Genomic DNA, 27,766 nt, shown 5'->3' on the forward strand with positions numbered 1-27,766 from the left:
CAGGAAAGTAATTTTTTCCTATGATTGGATATTTTTATTTACATTTTAAATATTATTCCCTTTCCCAGTTTCCCCTCCCGAAACCCGATATCTCATGCCCCCGCCCCCTGCAGCTCTGAGGATGCTCCCTCACCCATCCACCTGCTCCCTCCCACCCCTTGCCCTGGCATCCCCTACTCTGCGGCATCGATCTCCTACCATTGATGCCCTAGAAGGCCATTCAGAAAGTGTTTTGACTTTCAGATTTCAGATTTCTTGCTCTTTGAAGCCAAATCAAAACTTTCACTTCAGCAGTCTTATCAAGGATGGTACTCTGTGGTCATCTAAGCCAGGCCCCTCCCTCAGCTCCTCTTGCTCGCTATTTCCTGGTCGACACTTCCTGGTGTGAAGGAGCAGTAGGGGCTGAGAAAGGATCTCAGTGTCGCCCTAAGACTCTGCCCTGTGCTCACACACGGAGAGGAATTAAGATTCACCTAAGAGTTGTCCAAGAGCACACACTTGGGCCCCACCACAAAGAAACATAGATCAAAGCTGACGTGGGCCCAAGGTATTGAATTCTGACTCACCAGTGCTTGCCCAGTGAGCATTTTACACACTTCACTATGTCCCTAGGACTGGAGCCAGAGCCACCAGGGGAGTGGAAGGATGTGGTGTGCAATTACAGCCAATGGCATCCTCAGTGTCAAGCCAAGTAGCTTCAGGGAAGCCTCCCCAGAACGCTGGGCCTGGCCAAGATCCAGCAAGGAAGGCTTCCTCAGGGAAAACTGTTCCCAAGAGTATTATAGCTCATAAGACAGATGCACTCGGATGATTCTTGGTGAAATAGCTCATGCACTTTTTCCCTTGTGGACAGAGGCCTCCTACACATTCCAGGAATGGACTGGGATCCAGGGGTAGATGCTTCTGTTTGGCTCAGTCTTGAGAGGTTGGGATGCTTTATATGCATGGGGGAGGGCCTCAGGTGTTGTCCCAAGTGACATGATCCTTCTAGTGGAATGTTTTCGTCACTTGTTCTGAAACCAGTAGCCCTTGACCTGAATTGGAACTAATGCCTAGTGTTCGCAATTATGAGAATTCTGAGTTTTTTGTTTTGTTTTTTTGAACTAACTTCATTGCCCGGTCTTCTGTCTAGTGTCAACCCCCACTGCCCCACACAACAAAAACCAAAGCATCTAATCAATACTTGGGGTAGTGAACTGAAGAGAAGGCCCTCAAAAGAAGACCCACAAAGGTAGACACATCAACAAGTGCTCAGCATCCTCACCATCCCGGGAAGGGAATTAAAGGTGTTTGAGGTGACAGGTCCCCCCTCCACCATGACTGGTAACGAGGAAACCATGGCCAACAAATGACAGGCAGGACAGGGAGAATCATGGATGCTCACACACTGATGTTGGGAAGTGAGACCGGGGAAGTGACCCTGGATGCCAGCATGAAAGTTCCTCAGAACAAGGAAAAGGGGACTGCTGTCTGATCCGTCAATGTAAGGCAGGGATCATCAGACATCCAGACTCATGGTTGCCCTGTTCACTATGGCTCAGAAGGGAACCGACAGGATGAGCACAAACATGTGGGAGGGGATGAGAAATCAGCAACACTGTCACATCATTACATGTGAAGGAAATTGAGATAAGCAGGACGTGTGTCGACATGGAGATCAAGATGCTAAGTGAAATAAGCCAGTCTCAGGAACAGAAATGTGTGTGTGTGTGTGTGTGTGTGTATGCTTTAGTGTGCTTGTGTTCATCTGTGTGCCTACCGTTTTGTGTCAATCTTAAGACAGAAAAAGCAAGAGTGGACAAGTTCTGAGAGGGGAAGGTAAGAGATATTGTGGGCGAGAAGAGGAGGCACCGAATGTATTGTGTATGACACAACATCGGAGTGAGGAAATAGTTGGGCTTGGAAGGAAACCCATTATGAGGTTCAGGAAAGTGAACAGGCCACTGGGAAGAGGATGGAACTATGGTGTAATCCATGCATAGGTACACACAAACTTGCATGCACACACGCAAACACAAGGAGCACATTTCGTTCAATTGGTTTTCAAGAAGAAACCTAAAATACAACATAATTAAAAAAAAAAAAACCAGGGCTAAACGAGAGCAAGGATATAATGAGGGTAGGTGTGTTAGCCTAAAGACCCATACAACATCCCAAGATTCCTCAAAAATAAAAGGCTTACTGAGTAGCAAACAATGTAAAGTAAAATATGCAAACACGGCAAAGCCTGAGGCAGAGACAACAGAACTGAAAGAAATCTCCAAGGCCAGCCAGGCTAATATATGACCCAACAATATCAATGGGGACTGTAGAGCAGCAGGGTGGAAGGAGAGAGCTCACCATCAACACTTCCCTCTAACCCTGACCCTTACTGTGCGTGCCCAGCACACCAACGCACATACACACATGAAGAAATGCACGTGTGCACACACATGTACACAGAACCACAGCCACACAAGCAAAGGTAATTAAAGAGTGAAAGCTATAATCAAATTCATACTGATCAGACATGCTAGTGCTCATGAAGGGGTGGTGTGTTAGACAGGGAAAGGTGACCGGTGTGGGGGATGAGAGTTCCTTCAGGCACAGCTACAAGTTTTGAAAATCTCCTGGAATCATGTTTGCAATGCGTGAGATAATCATACCAATGGCTGTTGAATTCTTAGCATATGTTAAAAAGTTCCCAAGTTGTACTCTACAAATCCCTGAGTTGTATGGGACAAAAAGTTTAATAAAATCGTTAATCCTCCTTCTCAGCTCTGTGTGGAGCAGTCCTTAGGTTGGATGCCCTCGACTCCGGCTTTTAGCAGAGGTATCTGGAGCCCCCTCCGACAGCCTCTATCCCCAGAGGCAGGAAGACAGTACAAGCTAGGAAGAACCTTGGAACCCTCCAGGACCCAGGAAGCAGAAGGGCAGCACACCAGCAAAGCTGCAGAACAGAACATGGGAAGCGCAAAGTTGGCCAAGAAGAGAGCTGGTCAGGGAGAGGAAAAGTTTCTCCAACCCCGACCCGAAGGAACGTCATGGGCTGCAGAATTTCTCCCGGGCAGAAGGAGGGACATGAGCCCATCACACAGCGGAAAGGAACTGTGCTGGATCAGGTGGCTGTAAAGACCTCTCTCCACCTGCTGAAATGCGATGGCATTGACTGTGTCTGTGGACTGGAATTTAACGAAGACAAGAGGGTACTGTGCCTTAAAATTCCTTCTGACAGGGTAGCATCATCCCAAGTCACTGACACCAGCCTTCTTGATGCCATCATTGGCAAAGCAGTGGAACATGTATTTGAGGGTGAGCATGGCGATGAGGGTGATTGCAGGGGCATGGTCCTGGGCCAAACTCCTATCTTGGATGCCAGCTTTTATATAACATATGAGAAAGATCCTGTGCTGTACATGTACCAGCTTCTAGAAGACTATATAGAGGGCGACCTCTTTATTTTGGCAGGGTGCAGAAAGCTGCCTCTTTTAGACATCAACATTGAGCTTATGGATGCCCTGATAGGCAAACATGTGGGACACACCAAAGACGATGCCTCCAAGAGAATTGGCGTGGTCATAAACCAGGCTGAAGCCGAGCCCAGTGTGTACTTAGTTAAGTTTGAAGATATTGTGACTTGGCAAAACACTTCTAAGCATTTCACAAAGCGTCAAACAGCTGTATAAATAAAGATAAAGTTGTAATTTCTTTGGAAATAAAGTTGAAATTGTATTTGCTAAGAAATACATTCATTAATTATAAAAATAAGAAAGTAGAGCATTTCATTACATGTGGGAAATCAAACAGTAATCAAACTAGGACCCGGGTCCTGTGGGTATAACTGGGTGTCTCAACTCTGCAGCCTGCTCCATGGATTGCATCTGGACTGCTAAGCCCGGTGCGGGGAGTTCTGACTAGCAGGAGAGCTGCCAGTTCATCTGTTTCCCTTCTCTGGCTTCCTGGGATCCTACAAAGTCAATGGCTTGCCCTTAAGAACACAGCAGCTTGGGCGGTGCGGCTGGTACAGGCCTTAGCTTAGGTCCAGCAGTCAGGAAGCAGAGGCAGGTGAAACTCAGAGTTTGAGGGCAGCCTGGTCTACAGAGGGAGTTCCAAGACAGCCAGGACTACACAGAGAATCCCTGTCTCAAAACAAAACAACCAGTCAGCCCTCTGAGGGGTTAGGGAGAGGGTATAGGTTCCTAAGGGTATGTCCATAGGGTCACCTGACTCAGGCTGCTCTCCTGAGCTGCTGAGGAAATGAAGGAAAGTCACATTGAAAGTGAAGCTGGGAACAGCTGGGAACTCTAAGTGTGCCTGTGGCTGCCAGGAATCTCAGGCTGTTTAATTGGTACAGCACGGGAGGAGGGGTTAGCTAGCCTGGGTGGGAGGTGTATGTCCATGATCAGTGTCAGGCTGTAAACATCAGGGGGAGAAACCACACTGGCTAGAACTTGCACGCACTGATCAGTCATTCAGCCACACTCATGACTGGACTCCAGAGCAAAGCTGTGCTCTTCACCCGGGCACGTAAGAGGAACGTCCTTGCCAATTTAGGATGAGACACCCGGTCTCTGAGTCCTAGTTAAGCCAAGTGCATGTCAAAATAGACTGCAACAGGACCTCACCCATTCAACTTTCTCCTGGTCCCTGCAGGTTAGGGACCATTTCACTGACAGGAGTGAGGAGCAGTCAGGGCCTCTCTCTGCCTAGGGCTCTCTGTAGCAGGCAGGTCAGAGTCATAGCTTCTCTCAGGCTGTGCCACACACATCCACTCCACCTAGTGAGCACTGAGTTCCAGTGCAATCCACCAGGCCCTCACGTCTGCCTCAAATAGGTCCTGAGAGCTACAAGGGACAGCCAGCTGCTTCTGAAACTTAGACATTCTACCTGAGTTCTCACCTCTGGTGACATGTCACCTGGTCCTAGTCCTGCTCTTTCCATTTGTATGGTGACCATTGACCCTGTGCTGGTCCATTTGTCAACAACACAAGCAGGAGACATCTGAAAGGAGGGAAGTGTGATTGAGAGAATGCCTGCATCACATAGCCTACAGGAATGATGTGGTGTCTTCCTCAGTGACAGGTATGGGAGGATCATAGCCCTCTGGAGGATCCGCCACTACTGGGCAGCATGTCCTAAGAAGGACAGTCAGGTTAGCAAGACAGTCAGCAGCCCTCCTCTGAAGGCTCTCTTTCACTTCCTGCCTCCAGGTTCCTGCCCTGATGGAGTTCCTGCCTTGACTTCTCATCAAAGACGGCCAAGGATCAGGACACATGAGCCTCATAAAGCTTGTGTGCCCTGTGTTGCTTTTGGTCATAGTGTCTGCCACATCGATGCAAAGTAGCCTACGACACACTTGTATTTTGTACACTGGTCCTCACCAGGCAGTGGATGTTCCAGGACAGAGAATGAAGAAGGAAGGGAGGCTGATAGGCCCGCCCCCTTGCAGAAAGGGGATTGGTGGATAGCACTCTGGGGGATGGGCAAACCCTAACTGCCACAAACTGTTGTTTAACTTACATTAACTAGCCCAGAGCCCGAGATGAGGTATTCAGATACTCTGCCTTTATCTCTACATGACATTTCTCACTTTGGGGCGGGGTGGACTCAAGACCTCTGTGTAACCCTGGTATCCTCGAACTCCCTCAATAAGACAAGGCTAGCAGTGAACTCAGAGATCCACCTGCCTCTGCCTCCCGGGTGCTGGGATTAAATGTGTGCACTTCCCCCCACAAGGCTTCCTCATGGCATTTCTGACAGTTCAACCTCCAAATGTGGCGAACACAGTGACCACCCCCAGGAGCCAGGCACAGGGAAGGCAGGAGATGGGAAGCAGGCCCGAAGCCTAAGGGAACAAAGTTTCAGGTGGGCAGGAGGAATTGTCTCAAACACTCTACACAGCAGGGTGATGGTCGGCCTGAAGCGATCTCCTAAGATGTTCAGAGCAACTGCCGGCTTCCTTTGCCCCTGGGATCTTAGTAGATGGTGTGGAGACCCCTAACCCCCGGGATTTGAGGGAAGTGGGAGGGAATGAGCCAAGTTTGGATTCTTCCCAGAGTTAAGTCCTAATGTCTCCATAGTCTGTGCCCAGGCCCCAGCCTGTTGGCCTCCACAGTTGGACAGTATTAAGGGGCAGTATTGAGGCTGTAGTTGACCTTGCTGGGGGTGCAGGTTCTGCACTGGATAAAAGTCACCGAGAATGCTGACTTGGGAAAGAATAACAAGGTGACCTGAGGAAGCAGACATAGCAGTTTTCTTTCCCTTTCCAACAGCTGGACTAGAAATGAATCCAAAGCAGGTACATAGGAGTCCTTTGGTTGCCCCAAAAGAAACAAAAAACACAGCTCCCTTGAATACAAAACTGCAAACCAGACACACACATATCGATGCTCCATGTGAACATGAAGTGGAGGTCGCCCCCTCACCATATGGGCATAGTGGCTGTGGTGATATTAGACTTGAGGGCCTTTTTCTTCCTAGTGATCATGCTATGGACCTATGTAGGGGTTTGAATGAAGTTGGTCTCCATAGGGTCCTGGGAGTCAATACATGTTCCTAGCTGGTACAACTGTTTGGGAAGGGTTGGGCAGTGGGGCCTTGAGAAGAGCTGTGTTCCTGGTGCTGGGTTTGAAGGTTTCAAAAGCCCAGGCCATTCCCAATGACTCATTCCCTCTCTGCCTCCCACATGCAGACCAAGTGAGCTCTCAGCTGTTCCTCTCACAATGGCGTTGTTGTACCACAGTAGACTCTCGGTCTATGAGTCTGAATTACAATTCACTTTTCTAAGTCTGCTGTCTTGGTCATGGTGTCTTACTACAGCAAAAGGAAGGAAGACGCAGACCTTAGTAGCTATTGCTTTAGAGGATCAAACGCGCTGACATTTCCTCATTGAGAAGTCAAAGCCATTAGATATTTAATGGTCTTTGCTGTTGAGTAGTAACATTTGGGACTGCTATAAAGGTTATTTAAGGGAGAGCCATTCCATGGTCCCCCCCATTTAGGGTACTTAGGACCCTCAACAAGGACAAGTATGGCCTGATGCCCATTCATACGCAGCTTCAGAAATGCAGCTTTTCTAAGATGAAGACCGCGCTGGGTCAGGCATTTGGAGATCATTTGTCCAAGGGTGGCCCCTCCTTCTAACTGACTCCACATGCATACCTGACTATAAAGGTCCCGTGAACCCACTGGTTGAGTATGCTTGACTTGGGTAGAATAATTCTGCGGTCTGTTGCTTAAACCACATCTGGATGACACAGATACTTGCTCGTGTCTTCAAAGGAATGCGGCTTAGTGCACAGGTAACTCTTTTGTGTGGGAAGACACAGGTTTATTGATAAGAACTTTTGATCCGCAACTTGGAAATTGTCCTCTAGACCCAGATCCTGATTACACTGAGTGAGGCCTGGGAGGATGAAGGTGGGGAGGACAAGGTGAGGATGCTCAGTAAGGACAGCTCCGTATTAACAGTGGGTCAGGCAAGCTTTCTCCAGAGTGCTGTTGGCCTCACGTGTGAAGCTGAGGCAGTTTAGTAGACAAAGGAACAGATAAGCACAGTCTGATTTGAAAATCATGGAGCGCTTCTGTCAGAGGGACCTTCTGAAGTGCACTAACATGGAGGCTTTCTTCATAGTGGGTGGGAGAGCCGTGAGCCTGACACAGGAAGCCCCAGAGCTAACGGTTTGGGAGGAGGGAGGATGAAAGAGGGGAGAGACAGGACGGATAAGAGAGAGAATGTGGAGCCGGGGGGAGAGAGATGGGGTGGTGTGTTAGGTTCATTCCTTAGGTTCAACTCACTTTAAATGTTCACTTCTCTCTTAGTGTATAAATTATAGCTGAGTTTTAGGTTTTAACAAGAACACTGGTGGTGATGTATAAAACTAGTGATACAGCATTATAGAAGTGACTCCATTTCCCACATTTCTTATAAAAGCAGCCTCTTTGTCCAGGCTCACACAAACTACCTACACCCAACATGGCTCCTAATCCTGCCTTCTCAAGATTGGGGAGTTCTTTCGCATGGACTGCTCTTATGTCAGTGTAGACAACTAAAGGTTCAGGAATGCTAAAACCATGCTGACACTGAAGACAGGAGCAGCTTGGGCTCTCTCCACTCCCAAGGAGGGAAGAGCAGCTGCCAGGCCCAAGGTGCACTCTGGTATCTCACCAGGCCTTAGGTGACCAGAGATCTGTCTTAAAGGGAGAGGCGATATTAATCAGGCTCTCACTTGGATAAGGAAGTGTAAGAGGAATTATCCTTGGTAGTGGGAGCTGAAACTAAAAGGATGTGGATGCTGTTCAAAGTTTGGGTTAACAAAATGTAACACACTGTCAAGACTGTGGCTCCATGGTCATTCCTGTAGGGTGAGAGCCCACGGTCTGTCCATGGTGAGGTTCCTGTACTGCCCTGAAATCCAGCCTAGCTTGCAGTGCTCATGTACAGGGTTTCCCCGTGTGCCTGCAGCCTGGGTTCCTGGTTTTCCCAGACAGTGACATCCTTCACCTCCATGTGCATAACTCCTGGAACTCTCCTCTTTAGTCCTGCTCATTCTCTGTTGTACCCAGGTGAGCCTGACCATAGCAGAGCTCTACACGCGTGTGTTAACGCATACTTTTCATCTCTACCTAATGCTACTCCTTAAGACCCAACACCTGTCTGTTGGAGATTGAGCCCATGGCTGCTGCTCTGAAAGGGCAGCAGCAGTGAGCTGTGTGCATGGCCAGCGGTTATTTAATATCTGCAGCGTCACCGTCCAAAAACTTCATTCTGAGTTACTGTTGGTGACAGATCAAATCAAAGTTAAAACAACCCGCATCCTATTTGCGGTGTGGTCGTACTTTGCCAGAAGCTGACCAGAGAGCACTGGTTCGCTCCAGAAGTCAGCTGAGGTGACAGAACATTGTTGGAGGCAAAACTTGGGTTTTGCAAAAGTAAAAGTTGCTTAGTATTAATATTTACTCCCCTTGATTCTTTGTTATTCTGGGGCCAGAAACCTATGGCTTCAGGCAAAGTAACACCTGTTTCTTAACAGAGGGCCCTGGGTCTGTGGGGTAGGAGTAAGGTAAAGGATTTATTGCTAGTGCTCCCTTCTCTGGCCAGTTAACCAGGAGCCCTTGTCTGCCTAGTTACCTCTTTGTGAACTAGAGAGGAAAGAAAGGAAAATACTTAAATTTTTATACACAGGCAAATTTGCACATACACATATACATTGATACAAATACATTCTAGCCCAGCAATCAGTCTCAACGCCACAAGTGTTCATGCATGCTTGCATGTATACACATATACCTACATAGGTACATATGAACAGACAGACATATACCTTTGGATGTAGGGAGGGATGGAGGGATGGAAGGATGGAGGGATGGATGGAGGGAGTGTTGGAAGGTTAGAGGGATGGAGGGATGGAGGGATGGATGGATGGATAGAGGGATAGAGGGATGGAGGGATGGAAGGATGGAGGGATGGATGGAGGGAGTGTTGGAAGGTTAGAGGGATGGAGGGATGGAAGGATGGATGGATGGATAGAGGGATGGAGGGATGGAGGGATGGATGGATGGAGCAAAGCTCCCCAGTGCAACCCCACCATCTTTATTTCTGTTCTCTAGCATTTTCATAGATAAATGTTGCACAGAATGGGAGTGACAGAAGGATGTAGATAAGGAGTTGCAGGCAGCTCTGTCCCGTAAGAGCTGTATAAACCCAAAGCACCTCTTCCCCAGGGGCCTGCATCGCCATATTGCACACCAGGGGCTTCACTGCCAACATGAACTAGAATGGTTTTCCTGGATCACAGATTTCTCCCAAGTCTATTTGTCGTCTGTTTGGTTGGGGTATGAAAGCTCACTGTATTTCTTATTATACAGCCTTTACTAAATATTATGAATTAGGAATTGGAACATTTCTATTCTTGATTATGTATCCCCAGGAAACCAACTAAAACCACCTCTTAAAACTTTCTTCCTAAGATCAAATCAGGAATTCAATAAAATCATTATTCATCTGAACAGTATTGATTCATGAAGTCATCTTTAGGTTGATCTGCAGGAAATCTGCTCAATGGGGTGGGTTAAAGCCCAAGGATTATTACACTAATTCCATAATGAGAGGAAAGGCACAGCACTTGCCAAAAGCAATCCCGAGATGAAGTCTCTTTGAGGCCTTGCATCTCACAGCTCAGCCATCTTAGTTCAAGCAGAGAGTGAGGCCTCCTCCAGGAAGGCCACCTGCTAGCCTTAGTGTTTCCTAAATGGCTCCTGACAGGACTTTACAGTTTATTCCTTGCTTCCCATCCATTCCTCTTGCTTTCTTACATGAACTTTCCTCATTTTCAGGTAGGATACCTAGGAATTGGACAGATTGCTTGGGATACGTCTATCTCTGAACAAATACCTCCAAGATCCAACTTGATAACCCTTATCTGGCATTCTAAGTTACTGAAAGTTTCTACCCTGAAGTAGAAGTTTCCTGTCTCCTCCTGCTCGGACTCTTAGTATGGTCTTTGAGAGAGGTCAATTCTGAGAGGTTGTTTCATGACCCCTCACAGAGAATTTGTTTCCAGTTAAGGTTTTTACAGGCAGGCAGGCAGGATGGGATGTTGTGATGAGAGATGCCCAACGTACAGAGAGGAAGGTGGCTGGAGAGAGAGGCCCAACGTACAGGGAGGAAGGCAGTTGGTGACAATGTTCTATGTCAACTACTCTTCTCACAATCATGTGGGGTCTTCCACAGGTACAGATTAGACACTTGGAGTCTAACTATGCTTGGCTCACCATGGAGGCATCTACTAAGGAGAGGTGAAAATCCCTATGGGAAGAACTGCCCATATTAAAAGAGTGCTTCCCAATTTTGATAGGTAAATGCCCTCTTTATTCTGACATTCCTAAATGATCCCCCCAAAAGACACATATCCTTCTATATAAATCCTGGCATCTCGTGGTAGAATGTTTTCCCTTAGATTGACATTGGGACCCTCCCAATGGGGACCTCAGTGCAGATACAGATCTCATTTTCCTTGTCTGAATTCAAAGGAATCAAAATGGATTAAGTATCTTTCACTGAAAATTCTGACCAATCATGTCTCGAAAATTGAATAGAAGAACCAACTGTCTATCCAGCAACAAAATATATAATGTTAATTTTGGACCATGACCCCCTAAGCAGGCTGCAGCCTTCCTTACTTCAGCAGGAACAGGCCAGAGAGGCTGCTGGGCAAGAAAAGGTCTAACACTCTTGTGTCCATGGGGCAGAGTGGCTGGACAACTGTCCTCGGTGGACCATCACCTGTGTCCACCATGTGTCAGAACTAATGGCGCAAGTGACTTCCTTACGTGCTCCAGCCCAGTGCACTTTATTTAGCTTTAGTAGGACTGAGAAAGGAGAGACATACAATGGTAATGGCAACTGCAGGCCTCAGCCCCTGTGAACAGTGCCCATTAGGGTAAGAAGGGTAACCTTTTTGGAAAGATACAGAAGGCTCAGCAGAGCGTATGCTTTCCTCCTGCCCTGGTGGTCAGAGCTGGTTCAAACAAGAGTTGAGGGATGAGGTGGGGTAACTACTGCGAAGCAAGGGATACTTCACCACAAACACAGCGGACTTGGTGACAGAGGACTTGAAAGTGTGACGTCATGCTGAGAGCCTATGACCAGGCAGGCTTGCAGTGTACGGGTCAGGCCAGTAGGAAGTGGAGTAGTCTTCAGATGGGGGGTGAGGATTATAGGAAAGACGGAAGAGAAGACTGAGAGACAGAGGTCGAGGTGGAGAGGGCTGTCCAGTCAGTGCTGCTGCAGCCTTGAGCTTCTCAGAGGCTTTAGAGTATGGTGGGAAGCAAACTCCCAAGCCAGCAGAGACAGTGGCTGACATACATTCAATACCTGTACCCATCTGGAGGCCTCCCTCCCCCTCACTCCTCCTTCCTCCAAGGCTTATAGAACATTGAGCTCCTCGACGTGAACTTCAAGTGGAAACCCTGTCCTCCTGTGGTCAGTAGAGCAGGCAATCTGCCAGTAGACCCTGACCTGACTGGACTACGCCTGACAGGCAGGCTTTCACAGAAGCAGGCAGACTGGCTCCCCACAAGGCAGAAAAGGCACAAAGCTGCTGCTGGTACAGCCTCCTGAAGCCAGAAAGAAGCTCGACCCGCACCAGGCATGATGGTGAGAATGAGTTGTCCTCTTGGTTTCTGACAATATATTCTCAACCACTAATCCCTGTCCCATCCCTTTACAACTCTATGGCCTTCTGGATCTCACAACGGAGGAGGTACCACTTGGAAAAGATTGTTTTAGCTCCGAGATCCAACCCAGGCTGATACCAGGACACTAAGCAAATCATGGCTTCCTACTTCTCTGTCTACACAGCCAGGTGGAGAGGGATTTCAACTAATCCACCCACAACCTATAGACCCCCAGCAGGCCATGTGGTTTCCTATCCTGTGGCATGCTTTAGAGGTATAGCCCAGTGGCCCCAGCCCCACCAGAGAAGAGAAGACTTACAGGTCTAGGTACTCAGAGAAGTTGAACCCTTCACTCACATTCCGTCCAGAGTAGAGCAAAGTCCCCATCAAATGGTGTCTTACCAGTGTTTCTATTACCGCACAAAATATCACGACCAAGAAGCAAGTTGGGCAGGAAAGGGTTTATTCAGCTTACACTTCCACATGGCTTTTCATCACCAAAGGAAGTCAAGACAGGAATTGACACAGGGCAGGAACCTGGAGGCAGAAGCTGATGCAGAGGCCATGGAGGAGTGGTGCATGGCTGACTTCCTTCCCCTTACTTGCTCAGCTTGCTTTCTTATAGAACCTTACAATACCAGCCCAGGGATGGCACCAGCTGCGATCTGCCCTTCAACATTTTTATTACTAACTGAGAAAACGCCTTGCAGCTGGATCTCATGCAGGCATTTCCTCAAGGGAGGCTCCTCTCTCTGGGATAACTCCAGCTTGTGTCAAGTTGACACACAGAACCAGCCAGTACAACTGATCCCTTGTCAACTTGAGAAACACATCACCATTAAGCCTCATCCCTTTCTTTCTTACTCATCCCCAAGACCTAAATAATTTTAAAAGACCCACAGGCTTTACAGATTAAAATGTCAATCCCTTTAAAATATCCAATATCTAATAAAATTCAAAGCCTCTTAACTGTGGGGTACTTTCTTCAAGAGGGAAAAATATGGGCTGGAGAGATGGCTCAATGGTTTAGAGTATTGACTGTTCTTCCAGAGGTCCTGAGTTCAATTCCCAGCAACCACATGGTGACTCACAATCATCTGTAATGAGATCTGATGCCCTCTTCCGGTGTATCTGACGACAGCTACAGTGTACTTATATATAATTAAGTAAGTAAGTAAGTAAATACATACATACATACATACATACATACATACATATATACATACATACATACATAAATGAAAGAGGGAAAAATATCAGGGCACGGTCACAATGAAAAGAAAAATCAAACTCTGACTGCCCAATGTCTGGGATCCACTCACGATCTTCTGGGCTCCTCCAAGGGCTTGGGTCACTTCACCAGCCCTGCCCTTTGTAGCACACACCTTGTCTTGTAGGCTCCAGATGCCTGTAGTCCACTGTTGCTGCTGTTCTTGGTGCTCATCTCATGGCACTGGCATCTCCAAAACACTGCTGTCTTCTGCTGCAACTGCACTGCACTTTCACAAATAGCCTCTCACAGGCTCCTTTCAGGGTGCTAAGCCTCAACTTCTCTTCAATCCTGGGCCTTGAATTGCCACTGAGGCTGCACCTTCACCAATGGCCTCTCCTGCACTCTTGCAGTATCAAGCTTCAGCTGCTACCTTCATGTCTGAAACCTAGTAACCCTGGGTGACTCTTACACATTACCAAGTCTGGCGGACATGAGGAACGACCATGCGTATGGAACACAGCTTCCCTGTGCTCTCAGGAAACACTTCCCTGATTTCACCTCAGTGGCGCTCATCTCTTCTAAATCACTGCAAATTTCTTAGATCCAGCAAGCCAGCATCAGTCATCCCAGTACTGCAAAGGATCCCAGTAATGCAAAGGTTTTGCTTCAGTAGTTTTGATATCTTGTTCATTACAGCTGATTCTACAGACCCAGCTAACCAAAACCACAAAACCGTTTGCACTGTTCTCAACATTATCTTCCAAGCTCCTACAGAACACCCCACAGAGCTCTTAACACCCAATGGCTCTTCTATCCCAAAGTTCCAGAGTCCTTCCACAGTCCTCAAAAAAACATGGTCAGCCTGTCACAGGGATACCCCACTCCCAGTACCAATTTGTCTTAGTCAGGGTTCCTATTCCTGTACAAAGCATCATGACCAAGAAGCAAGTTTGGGATGAAGGGGTCTATTCAGCTTACACTTCCACATGGCTGTCCATCAGGAAAGGAAGTCAGGACTGGAACTCACACAGGGCAGGACCTTGGGGATAGGAGCTGATGCAGAGGCCATGAAGAAGTGCTATTTATTGACTCGCTTCCCCTGTTTGTTCAGCTTGCTTTCTTTTAGATCCCAGAAAGTCAGGGAAGGCCCCAGCCACAATGGGCCCTCCAACCCTTGATCACTAATTGAGAAAATGCCTTACACCTGGATCTCATGGAGGCATTTCCTCAAGGGAGACTCCTTTCTCTGTGATAACTCCAGCTTCCATCAGGTTGACACACAGAACCAGACAGTAGAGATGGTCTTATGAGTGACTGCAGCACTCTCACGGAAGAACCACCCGGGGATTCCTGAACCAAATCTGTGCGTCACAGAGCTGTTCCCAGCTGACAGGCACAGGGGATCTGTGGACCCAGCCTCACTTTTCCCTTGAACTTGGAATGTGCCATCAACACCTGCTCTCCCTGACTCGCTGTCTTGGGATTTAGAATATGTGGGGAGACAACTCTAGTTCTCCCAGCGAAAGGCTTCAAAAGACTAGGTCTTGAGCCTCAGACTTTTTTGCAAAGCCTTGAGAATAAACATCATTTAGGAAGCTATAGGGAATCTCTGGATCCATGGCTTACACCAAGACTTGGTAGATTGAGGAGCTGGGAGAATTCAAAGAATGCCAAGTCGACAAAGAAGGGGGATCCTGGGAAAAGCGACACGTAGCATTGTTCTTATGAACACACACCTTCCCTTGACAAACATAACAGGAGGTCAGTCTTGTACGAGTGAGCATATAGCTAGGGGTGGAAGCATACGACCCCTCCAGGTCCCATGTTATATCAGGTACACAGTATGGGGTCTCCGTCTTCCACCTGCAGCAGTCAACAATCCACTCAGAGGTCCCATGGTTACCTAAAAGCTGAAGCCAAACGTCAGTGCCCATCTGGATGAGCTGAGCTACACGTGACATGCCTGGGGAAGAACCTAGAACGTACCTTCCCCTCATGGTGGTTCATGGCTAGGCATCCCGTCTGCATCCACTGCAGCATCACCCAGTCACCTCCTCTTGTTCCCCCATCAAGGCTGAGGGACTGTGATGACCACAACTGCTCTGCTCTCTGGAAGAGGCTCCCCTGGGTTAGTGTCTGGCAGCATGTTAGCTGGGCTGCGGTTAAAAGAATAGGACATGGGTGCCGGTCTACGAGAAGTGCCGGGGTATTGCCCCAGAGGAAGGCCAATACAGCACGGGACATGGACCCCTCTGTAATCTCACGACATAGGACCAGATGTCCTCCTTGCCCCTTCCTCTCCTGGTGTCTCTTGCTTCCCCTCTAGGATCTCTCTTATCTATTGCTTCTTTTTCTGTTCCACAGTCATGGTGATTTTAAACTATTTGAGAAATCTCTAGTAATAAGGACCTATTCATATAATCAAAGCTTTAAATCTTTGAAGTTTCTTTTCCAAGATCCGAGGTTTGACCACACAACAAAAGCAAAATTCCCTAGCAACTCTCATCAATTAAAAAAATAGGCTTGGGAAACAGCCCAGGGCCTCATAATCCTGGTAAGTGTTAGATGTCCAGTCAGGCTAAATACAGGTCAGGAGAAAGGTGGAGATATTTTTTTGGACTGCACTGTTTGGTTTAAAAGAAGACACCAACCAAGCAGTCATAACTGGGAACAAAAAGATCAGTTTTATTCAGTGGGCCGAAAAGACAGGTACAGGTTTTGTTTTCCCTGAGGGAGAAGACCAAAACAAGATTACTGAGGTCCCTGACGAGAGTAGCAAGTCTTTAGTCAGTGTGTGTCTGGGCAGTTAAGAGTTTTCTTACAAAAGAAAGCCACACTTCAATGCAGAAAGCTTGTCAGTATAGCTGGCTTATCCTAGTTACCAGGTCTCAAACTGCTGGAAACATCAATGGGCCACCTGACTACAAACCAAGGACAATCTTTCAGACAAGGTCTGGAGTTTTGCATGCTCTCCAGGAAAACTCCTTAGGGGGCATGTGAGGCACTGCACAACATTGCCACTGGCTTTCCCCATCATGACATAGCAGGGACTACACTGACCTAAATCACAGTCACCGCCTGAGGAGGGTGTGTGTTGCTCTCCGGAAGAGCAAGTTTGGGGGAGCTGGCACTGCTACTTGGTGCCAATTCAGTAGTGTGGACAAAGAAAGGGACACCCTTCTCTGTCCTTGTGCCTCACCACCTACAGCGAGCTTGAGACTTGACTCTGGTGTGACCAGAGCAGGAGCGCTGCCCCTGACACTCACTTGCTACAGCACTCTGGAGTTCAGGCCCCAGACCTTGCCTGGGAGCACAGTAGAGCTGGGCCTGGATGTATGGGTTGTGTACAAGCCCCAAGGGTCCTCTTGTCTGCTAGGCGAGGGTGAGATCCCTCTTCATTCATTCATCACGTGATACCAGTGGCAGGCAGGAGAGCTGGCCCTGTGGTCATCTGTAACAGAACTGGCCATGTCCTTCACTAGCTGCAAAACTCCAAAGATTGTGACCGGCACCCTACCTGAACAGCAGGTTAGAGCTGGCCCTGCTTGCATGGAGTACTGGTCAACATCTATCTACAAAGGCCTCTGAAGCACTCTGCTGCCTCTTAAACAAGTAAATATCCATCTCTGAACCGCTGAACTGGGAGAGGCTGATCTCATTTTCAAAAGAATGCAAAGGTCCCAGTGGCCCAAAGTAGAGACAGCCACTGTGGCTTATGCCGTGTTGTACTTGCTCCATTTCTTGCTCTGACATTACTGTGATGGAAGATTGAGGGTCCCCCATAGGAGGCTGTGGGCTGTCTGTAGTTCTGTCCCTACAGAAGAGAGAGCTGTGGTTGGCGACCTGTGGGATTCCCTCACAGCTGTCTGTTTAGTTGTTGGGTGAGATCAGCTGCACCTAGTGTGGGAGCTTTCAGTCGTCCCTCAGCAGCGGTATGCACCAGAGCAAAGCAACCCTAGCCTTGTGGCCAGCAATTCTGCACAGAACCAACTCGGGAGTCCATGTGCTCTTCCCATCGGCAAGGGTACATTTGGCACTGTCAATCTTGCCTGCCAAAGACAAACACAAGCTGTGCTGGCCATAAAAACTGTAGAGATAACCAAGAAGCACATCAGGAGAACACTGTCAGAAATGACACCTCAGACACTTCACCATGCTGACTCCATCAGGCTCTTGAAGGTTCTAGTAACAACATCAAAGCAGGTCTATCTAGCTACAGAGTGAGCTCCAGGAGGAAACTTGTTTGACCTGATAATGGAGGATGGCCTGCTGCAGGAAGGAGAGGCAAAGGAAATTTTGGGCAGATAGCCACAAAGTACTGCCCCAAATTTGACATTGTTTGAGACGCTAAACTTCAAAACATTATACAAGATGCAGACAGAAAAACCAAGCTGATGCTTTGGCTGCTCCACCAAGCTCAGACCTAGCATCGCCCCTAAATGGCAGTGAGGAACCAAGGGCTTTGGTACCCCAGAGATTGTACTAGAGGGGCCACGTGGTGGGATAAAGGCAGATGTGTGGGGTCTGTGCTTGCTTTTCTATTTTACCACACTGGGTGCCACCAGTTCAGAGGAAGCCACATGAACGGTATCAGGAAAAAGATTGCCAGGGGACCTGTCATATTCTAAGTTGTATCTCTGAGCACATTGAAACCTAATTATCCAGGTCCTCACAGTGTCTTGAGAGATGAGGCCCTGCACTCACGACACTGAGGGACACCCATGGGTCAGGAAAGGTGAAGTAAATATCCCAACTGTGGTCTCTCTATATTACAACAGTGTAGACATGCTCTGAGGAATGCTGTCTAATGCCAATGAGATGGTTGAACCCCTCCAAAAAAAAAAGACATTGGCGGAATGATGGGTGCATATTTGATTTTAAAAGAACAGGTATGCAAGGAGGTTGAGCATGGATCTACCACTTCAGCCAAGCCTGGATTCCATGCACTATGCCCCTCCTTTCACCAGCACTTGCCTGTATCTCTGGATATTAGTCCAAAAGCTCGAATTACCCAGGATATAATCCACAGACCACATGAAGCTCAAGAAGGAGGATGACCAAAATGTGGATGCTTCAGTCCTTCTTAAAAGGGGGAAAATAGGGGCTGGGGATTTAGCTCAGTGGTAGAGCGCTTACCTAGGAAGCGCAAGGCCCTGGGTTCCAGCTCCGAAAAAAAAAACCCCAAAAAAAGGGGGGGGGGAAATATTCATAGGAGATATGGAAACAAAGTTTGGAGCAGACTAGAGGAATAGATACTCAGAGCCTACCCACCCTGGGATCCAGCTCATATACATACAGCCACCAAACCCACACAGCATTGCTGATACCAAGAAGTGCATGCTGACAGGAGCCTGATGAAAGCTGTCACCTGAGAGGCTTTGCCAGAGCCTGACAAAAAGATGTGGATGCTCAAAGCCAACCACTGAACAGAGAACAGGGTTCCCAATGGAGGAGTTACAAAAAGGTTTGAAGGAGCTGAAGGGGTTTGCAACCCCATAAGAATGACAATACCAACCAAACAGACCTCACAGGGACTAAACCATTACCCAAGTGGACAGAGCCATGGCTCCAGTTGCATATCTAGCCAAGCAGGGCCTTGTTAGGCACCACAGGGCAGCCCTGCCAAGGTTGGACCCCGCCCCCAGTGTAGGAGAATGTCAGGGCAGGGAGGCATGAAGGGGTGGGTGGTTGGAAAGGAGGAACATCCTCATAGACGCAAGGAGAGGGGGGATGGGACAGGGGGGTTATGGATGGGAAACTGGGAAAGGGGATAACATTTGAAATGAAAATAAAAAAGTTAATGTTTGTTCATTCATGTTGAAATTTTTAAATAAATAAAAAAACAAGCATAAAGAGGCAGGAAGCAGACCCAATGAAAGTGTCAACAAGTATGGGCTGGTCACTACCCCATGCTACACCATCAGCCTCTCCCAGGCTCTAGTAACAGCAAGTCGGGTCCATCTTGTTGCTGAGTGTGCCCCAGGAGGACACTTCTCTGACCTGACAGTGGAGGATGGCCTGCAGGAGGAGGGAGAGGCAATGAAAACAATCAGGCAGACAGTGTCAGCCTTGACATTGTCCGTCGAGGCAGGAGACCCAGCTTTCCCTCGGACATGCAGAAGGTAATGTGGATTATGTAACAAACTTTGTCCTGGACATCGAGTGCAAACCCAGCACCTTACTGCAATGCAGAGTGGGAACAGAGCTTGAATGGCCCAGAGGGCATAATGGGGCAGCCATATGCTGGCGAGGAGGCAGAGGAGTGCATCTGGATTTCCTTGTCCATTTCCTCACCACTAGGTATGGCTCCTTTGGAGGAAGCAGCAGACAGACCTAGATAAAGGGTTGCCAAGGGAACCTGGGACAGTCCAGCTCACTTTCCTGGGCAGCTTGAAGACATAATTCACCATGTCCTCATAGTCCCCCAGGGATGAGGCCCTCCAGTGAGGACACTAAGAGATATCCACGGGGCATGGAAGTGAAGCTAATACCACACAGCGGCCTATCCAGATTAAAGCAATAGAACATGCTCTGAAGCATGGGGCTTTAGGCCAACGAGATCTTGGAATCACAGCTAAAATTTTTAATGGGGTTGGGGATTTAGCTCAGTGGTAGAGCACTTGCCTAGCAAGCGCAAGGCCCTGGGTTATGTAACCAACTCCGGGGGGGGGGGGGGATTTTAATGACCAGACAGATACCTATTTTAGTTTTAAAAAAAAGGTCACAAGGGGCCCGAGCATAGATTTACCACTTCAGCCGAGCCTGAGATTCCATGCCCTATGCAACCCGGAAGGGCACATCACTCTATGCCTGGCCTTTCCCTAAAAACAAGGGCCAGTGAGCCCAACTTTGGCATCCTCCACATCTGGCCCTCAGGAGAGCATGGGCCTCTTGCCCTGACACTATCAGCACACAAGATGGCAAGAAGGGCTTCCATGCCTGCTATTGCTTCACATTGTCCCAAGAAGAAGAGCCAATTTAGTGCCTGTGCCCTCCATTCAGGAGCTGTAGCTACCCCATGTGTCTGCAGCAGCATATCAGAAGAGAAACGGCCCTTCCCACCTGAGGAAGACCAAAAAGGAAATCTCATCTCCCCCTCAGAACATTGGGTGCTTCAAGTGATTGCACAAGAGCATCAGGGCTTGCCTGTCAAGACTCTATTGCTTCCCCATGGCTCTGAAGACAAAAACCCACCATTTATCTTCCAAAAGTGGCTAGCTACTCCCATGTCTGCTATCACCCAAACTGGACTAAACACAGTCAATCACTAATAATGAAATGTAGGACAGACACACTCACAATCTGATAAGGGCATATTCTCAACAAGACATTTTCATCCCCAATGACTTTAAGTTTACCAAATTGACAGAAAATTATCCAATCCAGATGGGGAGACGAAAACACTTTCCAGCCTGTCAGACACTTCAGAGTGTGAGCTCTCCTCACTCTAGGAACAGGACATGGCTGGCCTGACCTCGTGCCCTGTCACATTTTCACTCAGTCCTCTATCAGGTGTCTCAGCCACTTACCGCCCCATCGATTCTGTTCTCCATTGGTTTCATTTCTGGGACTCATGACTGCTGTCCTCATCTGCAGAGGATGGTCATGGATTCCCTATGGAACCTGAGTTTGCACAGGACATAGGGGGTCCGGACTCTCCCTATCCCAGAGTCAGCATGAGACGAAGCCCAATGGCACATGTGACCCCTTTCCCTCCCCGCCCTAAAGGACGTGCTGTTCCATTAGCTTCCTGACACACAACTTGCTGACGTCCAGTAGTCGATGGCCTTGGCTATTCTTGATGGCCACTGCATGTCTCAAGGGCAGGCTTTAGTCATTCAGGACAAGGCAATGGCCCATCAGTTCTCCCGTCTCTGCACTTGCTCCAGTGTCCTTCCCTCCTGAGCGCTTTGGCTCTTACCAGAGTTGTAATCTACACGGGGGTATCTCATGCAGTAGGAAGTTCTCAGCAAAGGTGGGCTTGCCCTTGTCCATGGTACCTGGGGTTCCCTCACCTTGCATCTAAGGCCTTCCCTCCTCTGCTTCTCCTCTGCAGATGACGCCTCCGTCCTACAGGAGCTGGTGCATGTGGGGTCAGGAAGGACATAGCTCTCTGACGATGAGGGCAGGTGGTCATTACTGCAGAGGATCACATCTCAATACCAACGCTGATCTGGAAACACAGAGTAAAACCCTCCTCCCTGAGCAAGGTATGCAGGAATATGTGAGGCAGTTGTTCACAGGAACAAATGTCCAGGTGGAATATAATGTGATGGTGTGGTGCCCGGCAGAGGGACAAAGATCAAGGCTCTAATGGGCCACCTCAGCATCTCCCTGCGGTCGAGAAGAACACCCAGTGCTGAGCTGCTTGTTTGCTGTATCAGTGTGGAGCGTCTGCCAAGAATGGACATCAGCATCTGTAGACAAGAGAGAGACCAGATTCCTACACGTTTGTTCTGCATGCCTACCCAGTAAGACAACAGTCAAGCCATTAATGTAGTGTGTACATGATACAGATTCTCCACAGGAACTCCATTCACAAGAGCAAGGCCTTTTTGGTGTCTGCCCAAAAGAAGACCTGAGCAGATGCCTTCAATCCCTGTACCCCAAGACCAAATAACAATCATTCACATAGGATCCATGAGCTGGCCCTTGTTTGCCCTCATCCCCCATTCATTCTATCTCCTAATAAGGTGAAGATATTTCCTTCCATTACAGAATTCCTGCTTCTCGGGAAGCTTGAGCACTTAAGTCCCTAAAGATTTCTCTCTTTTTAAAAAGATTTATTTATTCTAATAAGTACTGGAGTGGGCTTCAGACACACCAGAAGAGGGCATCAGATCTCATTACAGATGGTTGTTGAGCCACCATGTAGTGGTTGAGATTTGACCTCAGGACTTCTGGAAGAGCAGTCAGTGTTCTTAACCACTGAGCAGTCTCTCCAGCCCCCCTGCATATTTCTTAACCGGCCCTGAAGTCTGTGCTAATCCAGTGTTCCAGAGTACTCCCCAAGAGATGACCACAGACATTTGCAACTCTGATCCTGTCCAACTGAGCTTCCAGTGCTCTAAGGCAAAGAATAAACAGGGATTTCCAAGGCCTCTCCACGAAATCGGTCCAGAATCAAGCTCTGGGGAGAAAATGGTAGCACACAGAACAAGGGGAGTATCACATGCTTGCCTCTCAATATGATTGGTATTTCACAGAAGGTCATTAGTGGAGGTGCTCGGGGTCACTGTAAATTCCTGTGCTGTAATCTGACACTTGGCACACACTGACAGAAGTCCCTCTGACCCTTGACAGAATGCCCTGAAGGACATTTTTACATTATGACTGGAGATGAGACCCTCAGAGGGAGAGAGGCAAAGCTCCACTGAGCATGAGTTGGGACCTACAGATTGATATCTCTACTGTTGCCCTGGGCTGTTTGAGAGTCAGTGAAATTATCTGAAATAAACCCTTTTCAGTTGCATTTCTATCACAGTGACGTGACACTTCCAGGTTATACTGCATGACCATGTGAAGCCAAGGCTCGTGTGCAAAGGGACTACCCATGTCATAGCCACAGTCTAGAGCAGAGGGAAAGAAAGGCCTGCATGAGGCTTGCTTGCTTGTGCTCATCTAGAGCTCTCTGCTGTCATGTAGTCTGGGACAGAAGCCTAGGGATTGGCACTACCCAAAGTGTTGTACCTTCCATTGTCAGTTAAGGTAATCAAAGAGGTCCTCTACAGACATGCTCACAGGGGACTTCATCTAGAGGACTCCTCTGTGAAGACTCTCCCTCCAGGTCACCTCTCCTGCACTGCTTGAGAGTCTGATTAAAGACCATGAATTGATCCAGTGGCCACCACAGCTCCCAACATTGAAAACTCTCAGACTCATGACTAGAGGCTTCAGCTTCTCACTTTGCCTGGGCTCAAGGCTGACGCCTTGTAGTGTGTTCTCTCTGCCAGCTCAGTTTCTCCCCACGTTATACCTGACACTGTTTTCACTCAGCCATCAACTCATAACTGCGATGTCTCTACTGTGTCCTCAAGTAATGCTTTCCAGACATAGATGAAGATTCCTCAGCAGACTTCTCTGCCTTCATTTGATCCTTTTTTCTGTTTCCTCTGCCAGGTCCATTTCCAGGTGTGGAACCCCTCCCTCCAAGAAAGGATAACAAGTGGTCGGCCTCTCTGCCCTTCTGTTACGGTGTGCTTCTTTGAGTAGGCCCAATTCAGTGCTACAAGGTATGTATGAGGCTTACAGACATTACCCTAGTTTTCACAGACGGTATGGCTCTGAGAGCCCATAACCTTGCCAAGCACTTGATATTATTGACATATTTAGTCACTTACTTCCTTATCCACTGTCTCTGTCTCTCTGTCTCTCTGATACTCCTGCTTTGTCTCTGTCTCTGCATCTGTTTCTCTTTCCCTTTGCTCTTTCTCCCTGCCTCTCAGTCTCTGTCTGCCTGTCTCTTTCTCTCTGTCTGTCTGTATCATTGTGTGTGGGGGGGGGGGAAGAGGTAGCATGATTATTTTCTGGTACCGTATAGAGGTCAAAGGATACTCTATTGAGGCATTACTGAAAGTTGGGGAAATACCCTGAGATTGTACTCTATTGTCTATTCTTGGAAGTTTTTGCAGGTGAAGAATCTGAAGGGTCTTTGTCAGTGCCAGTACACACAGAAGTACCTGACTTGTCTGGGAAGTGGGAGCCTTGGCCTTGGCACAGACATGTGCTGTTCTCCTTCCTTGGATGCCAGTCCGGATCATATCTCTCCTGCAGACTTGCCTTGATTGTTGACTTGGGGATCCTCAAGCTCTCAGCTTACTTAGTTCTCTAAGGTTAAGTCTCATTGAATCTTATCATACTACTTCATTTGCCCCAGATCTTTCTGCCTACCTTTATTTTGCCAGAACTTTCTTTGACTGTAACAGTAAGTCTGTAATATTTTAGGACATGGCTTCCCTCATCAGCAGATCCAGAGCCCTCACACCAGATGCTCTTATTTACCTGTGAGTGGGACCAAGCCAACAACCTTAATCCTGACTCAGAGGTGAGAATAAACTTAAAGCTCAGAGCATGACCTGCTCCAGTGTGGTTCCTGAGCCTGAGAGCTCCCGGTGAGATGTGACGCACTTGTCATGCTAACCCAGGTAGGGACATTGTCCTCTACAGAAGAGAGATGAGGAAAGCCTTGTGTCAGCACACGGACTACTTCCCATTCCCCAGCTCGCTCACCTGGGCTGCAGGGATGGCAAAGCGGCTTCCATAATAGGGGCAGGCCTGGGCCTCCTTCCCGAGGGCCACGAGCTGCTCCATGTCCTTCACCTCCAGCAGAATCTCATCCCGGAGAAGCTCCATCTGCTCATGGTTGTAGAAGGGGCAGGAGGCCTGCATCTTCTGTCTCCTTCTCTTTGGCTTGTCTTCCCCAATTCTCATCTTCTCTGTGGTGGTGCAGATGGAGGGGAGCAAGGACAGGAAGGGGCTCAGCTATGTCTGGGGTCAGGAGTAGGAACGATGATACGGAACCACACACGTTCACGGGGTAGGAAATTCCTGCTTACTGTGGCCTCGTCGGGATACTATGGGAATTGTCCTCTATGCTCTCCAAAAAGAGATGGCACAAACGCGTCTATGCCAGGTCCCTGACCCTGACCCAGGAAGCACCAACACCTGTGCCCAAGGAGGGGCCTGAGGCAGAAACCAGGGCCCGCTTAGCCATTCCTTCTGGTTAACACAGTCCTCACGCCATGGCCCTGTTGTAGACCCCACCACACTTCTGCCACTCACACGCTGTCCGGCACGTCTCACAACACAGGTCCTGTACCTACTGTGTTTGCGTCTTTGCATGTCCACACAGTGGTCATTCATGAGGTGCACAGAACCCAGGCTTTTCACATCTTCATTCACACAAAGGCTCTACAAGGCAGGAGAAGAGGGAAAGCAGTGGCTTTCGTTCACATTGGGAAACCTCTGTTACCAAGCTTACCCTCAGTCAACTCTAAAGATTGCCTCATCTTGACCCTTGCTTACAGAATGGACCATTAACACAGAATCTAAACTGCTCTTCTGCCCTCCTGAAGTTTTTGTTTGTGCCTAAGCTACACCACACAAAGCTCTCCACCAACTCTAAGACTGAACCTGTTCTCTGCGTGCATGAGAACCCACTGTGTTTTGTATCAGTCGGGGGTGATTAGGTTTTATGTGTGTGGGCATTCTGTCTGCTTGTCTAACTGTGCACCATGTGCATGCCTGGGACGTGCACGGGGAGCCAGAAGGAAGCGTACGATGCCCCGGAGCTAGGGTGACAGACGGCTGCGAGCTGCCATGGAGATGCTAGACACTCAACCTGGGTCCCTGGGAAGAGCACAGCAGCAGTGTTCTTTGCCCCTGGGCCATGGCTCCAGCCCAAGCTCATACTGTTTGAAGGAAGCTTCCTCACAGTCCGCTTCTGTACCAGTATTTTAGGGTTTTGTTCCTTAGTTGGTTTTGGGGTCTTAGTGTGCATTGTGGTCGTTTGTTCTGAGAGAGCGTCTCACTGTGTAGAGCAGTCGAGTCTCAAATTCAAAAACCTTCCTCTTCCTCCGTATCACATATGCAGGGATGAAAGGTGTGCACCACCACACCAACCTACATGAAAGGGTATCGTTCATGTGCTCACATTGTCTTTCTTTCCAACCAAAGGGTGAGTTTGCAGTGGGATTTTTGTTTTGTTTTGTTTTGTTTTGTTTCTTAAGAAAACCTCTGCCTTTTATTGAAAAAAAAATTACTGTCCTTCGTTGTGATCTCTGGGCCTAGATGAGAGAAATGGAAGCCACAGTAGTACAGCATTTCTCTCTCTCTCTCTGTCTGTCTCTCTGTCTCTCTCTCTGTTTGTCTTTGAGATTGAAACTGCATTTTTTTCTCCTACCCTTTATTCCCTCCAAACGCTCCTTGCTATCTTTCCAATTCACAGCCTCTCTTTCATTGATATATGTATCCATACATGTTTATGTGCATCCATATTATCTTCCTAATTCTAGCCTGCTCAGTGTATATAACGTTACTTGTAGTAGGTTAGCAGGACTGACCATCTGGTCTTGGATAGGCAATGGTGGACTGGTTCCTGGGGTAGAGGATTTCTCCCACTCAAGGCATTTCTGAGCTCAGCTGAACATCTTGGATACTGAACACTGACAGATGTCTTTAAAGATAAAGAACAGAAATGGCGCTGGCTGAAGGACAAAGGAAGGACTCACTGCCTAGTCTGTGTCTCCTGCACCTTATAATTTGGCCAACCAAGGAGCGCTGCCCCCAGGCCCACCTTGCCCTCACCAACCTCTGTCTATGCGTAGGCCAAGAGAAAAGACACAGGAGGAGGCATCTGTCTGGACAAGAACACCTCCTTTTGCTTACCTGCCTAGACCCAAGGGAGACTAGCCACGTCTCCTTGCCAAAAGGGCTCTTCTGTACCTCACGCACAAACTGGGCCAGCTGTGAGTGTGTCCGACTGCAGTAATAAATCTGACCAGAGGAAAGGAAAGGGATTCAAAGAGGGGAGTCTAATTGGCCGCATTGGCCGGAGATCCTGCAGGAGGAAGCAGGGCAGTCACAAATGCACACTCCTGAGATGACAAAGACTCTGCTCAGGTCAGGTTACACCTAACTGGGGCCCAGCAGTACCTAGGACCCAAGTCTCCCACAGTTTAAACTCAGACTCAAGTCCTAGGCTAGGAGACCTAGGAGACCCTGGGAAAGTGGGTTTCCCCACAGTGCTGATTCCTGATATGGCAACAACCTCACCTCTCTGGAGAGCATGGGAGGAAGGTTATTCTGTACATAGGCCCTGGAAGGAGAGGTGGAGCCTGAGGTGCACAGTAAGACAGGAGAGCAGAGCACAAGGACATCCACATTGCATAGAAAAGATCCATCTCAGACAACTCAAGGACTTTGAACATGGAGAGGTGTCAAGGCACACACAGCTCACTGCACTCCATGTATGTGGAACACAAGCAAGAAGACAACACTCCATGAGAGTCCAAGAATAAGGACTTGACACATGCTTGCTCCTCCTTGCCCTCCCCACCTCCCCCTGGAGAGGGGAACCTGTGTGTCCTAGGCCCAGTGTGGCTGATCCTCCAAGGCCTCCCTTAGAGGCCATCAGAGACGAGGGCAGCTTACCTTGGTTATATGTTCTTCCTCCAAGTCATCCTCACCCTCATCCGCCCTAGGAGACACACCAAGATGGAGGTCAGTCTCCACACGGTACACTTGGGATAATTAAATACCTAAAAGTACTGAAATGTGCTCTGGGCTCTCACTGACAAGCAGGAGGGCAGGCCTGTCCTCAGAAGTCAACAGGGCTGAGGGGCAAGCTCTGAATACAACACAGACATGACCCAGGAAACTGCCAAGCCTGCTCCTCAG

At 48.4% G+C, this 27,766-nt stretch overlaps 1 protein-coding gene, 1 long non-coding RNA gene and 1 pseudogene across 3 annotated transcripts in view; 2 read left to right on the forward strand and 1 right to left on the reverse strand.

The window, feature by feature from the left end:
• Ddx11l1 (DEAD/H-box helicase 11 like 1) overlaps positions 1 to 27,766 on the reverse strand; it is a gene marked incomplete in the record, with an annotated part of 107,737 nt that overhangs the window by 70,594 nt on the left and 9,377 nt on the right. The window contains 1 exon segment of the mRNA NM_001447201.1: positions 27,521 to 27,566. Coding sequence (NP_001434130.1) covers positions 27,521 to 27,566 — 46 coding nt within the window.
• On the forward strand, positions 2,845 to 3,716 carry LOC148003889 (spindlin-2-like; annotated as a pseudogene). The gene has a single exon (XR_015629825.1). The product of XR_015629825.1 is annotated as a spindlin-2-like (transcript).
• LOC148003890 (uncharacterized) lies at positions 19,381 to 24,440 on the forward strand. The gene is made up of 5 exons (XR_015629827.1): positions 19,381 to 19,491; positions 21,426 to 21,579; positions 23,489 to 23,601; positions 23,992 to 24,201; positions 24,314 to 24,440. It is a non-coding gene; the product is annotated as an uncharacterized LOC148003890 (long non-coding RNA).

Source organism: Rattus norvegicus, chromosome 9 (genome assembly GCF_021556685.1).
Source record: "Rattus norvegicus strain SHRSP/BbbUtx chromosome 9, alternate assembly SHRSP_T2T, whole genome shotgun sequence".
Taxonomy (NCBI): domain Eukaryota; kingdom Metazoa; phylum Chordata; class Mammalia; order Rodentia; family Muridae; genus Rattus; species Rattus norvegicus.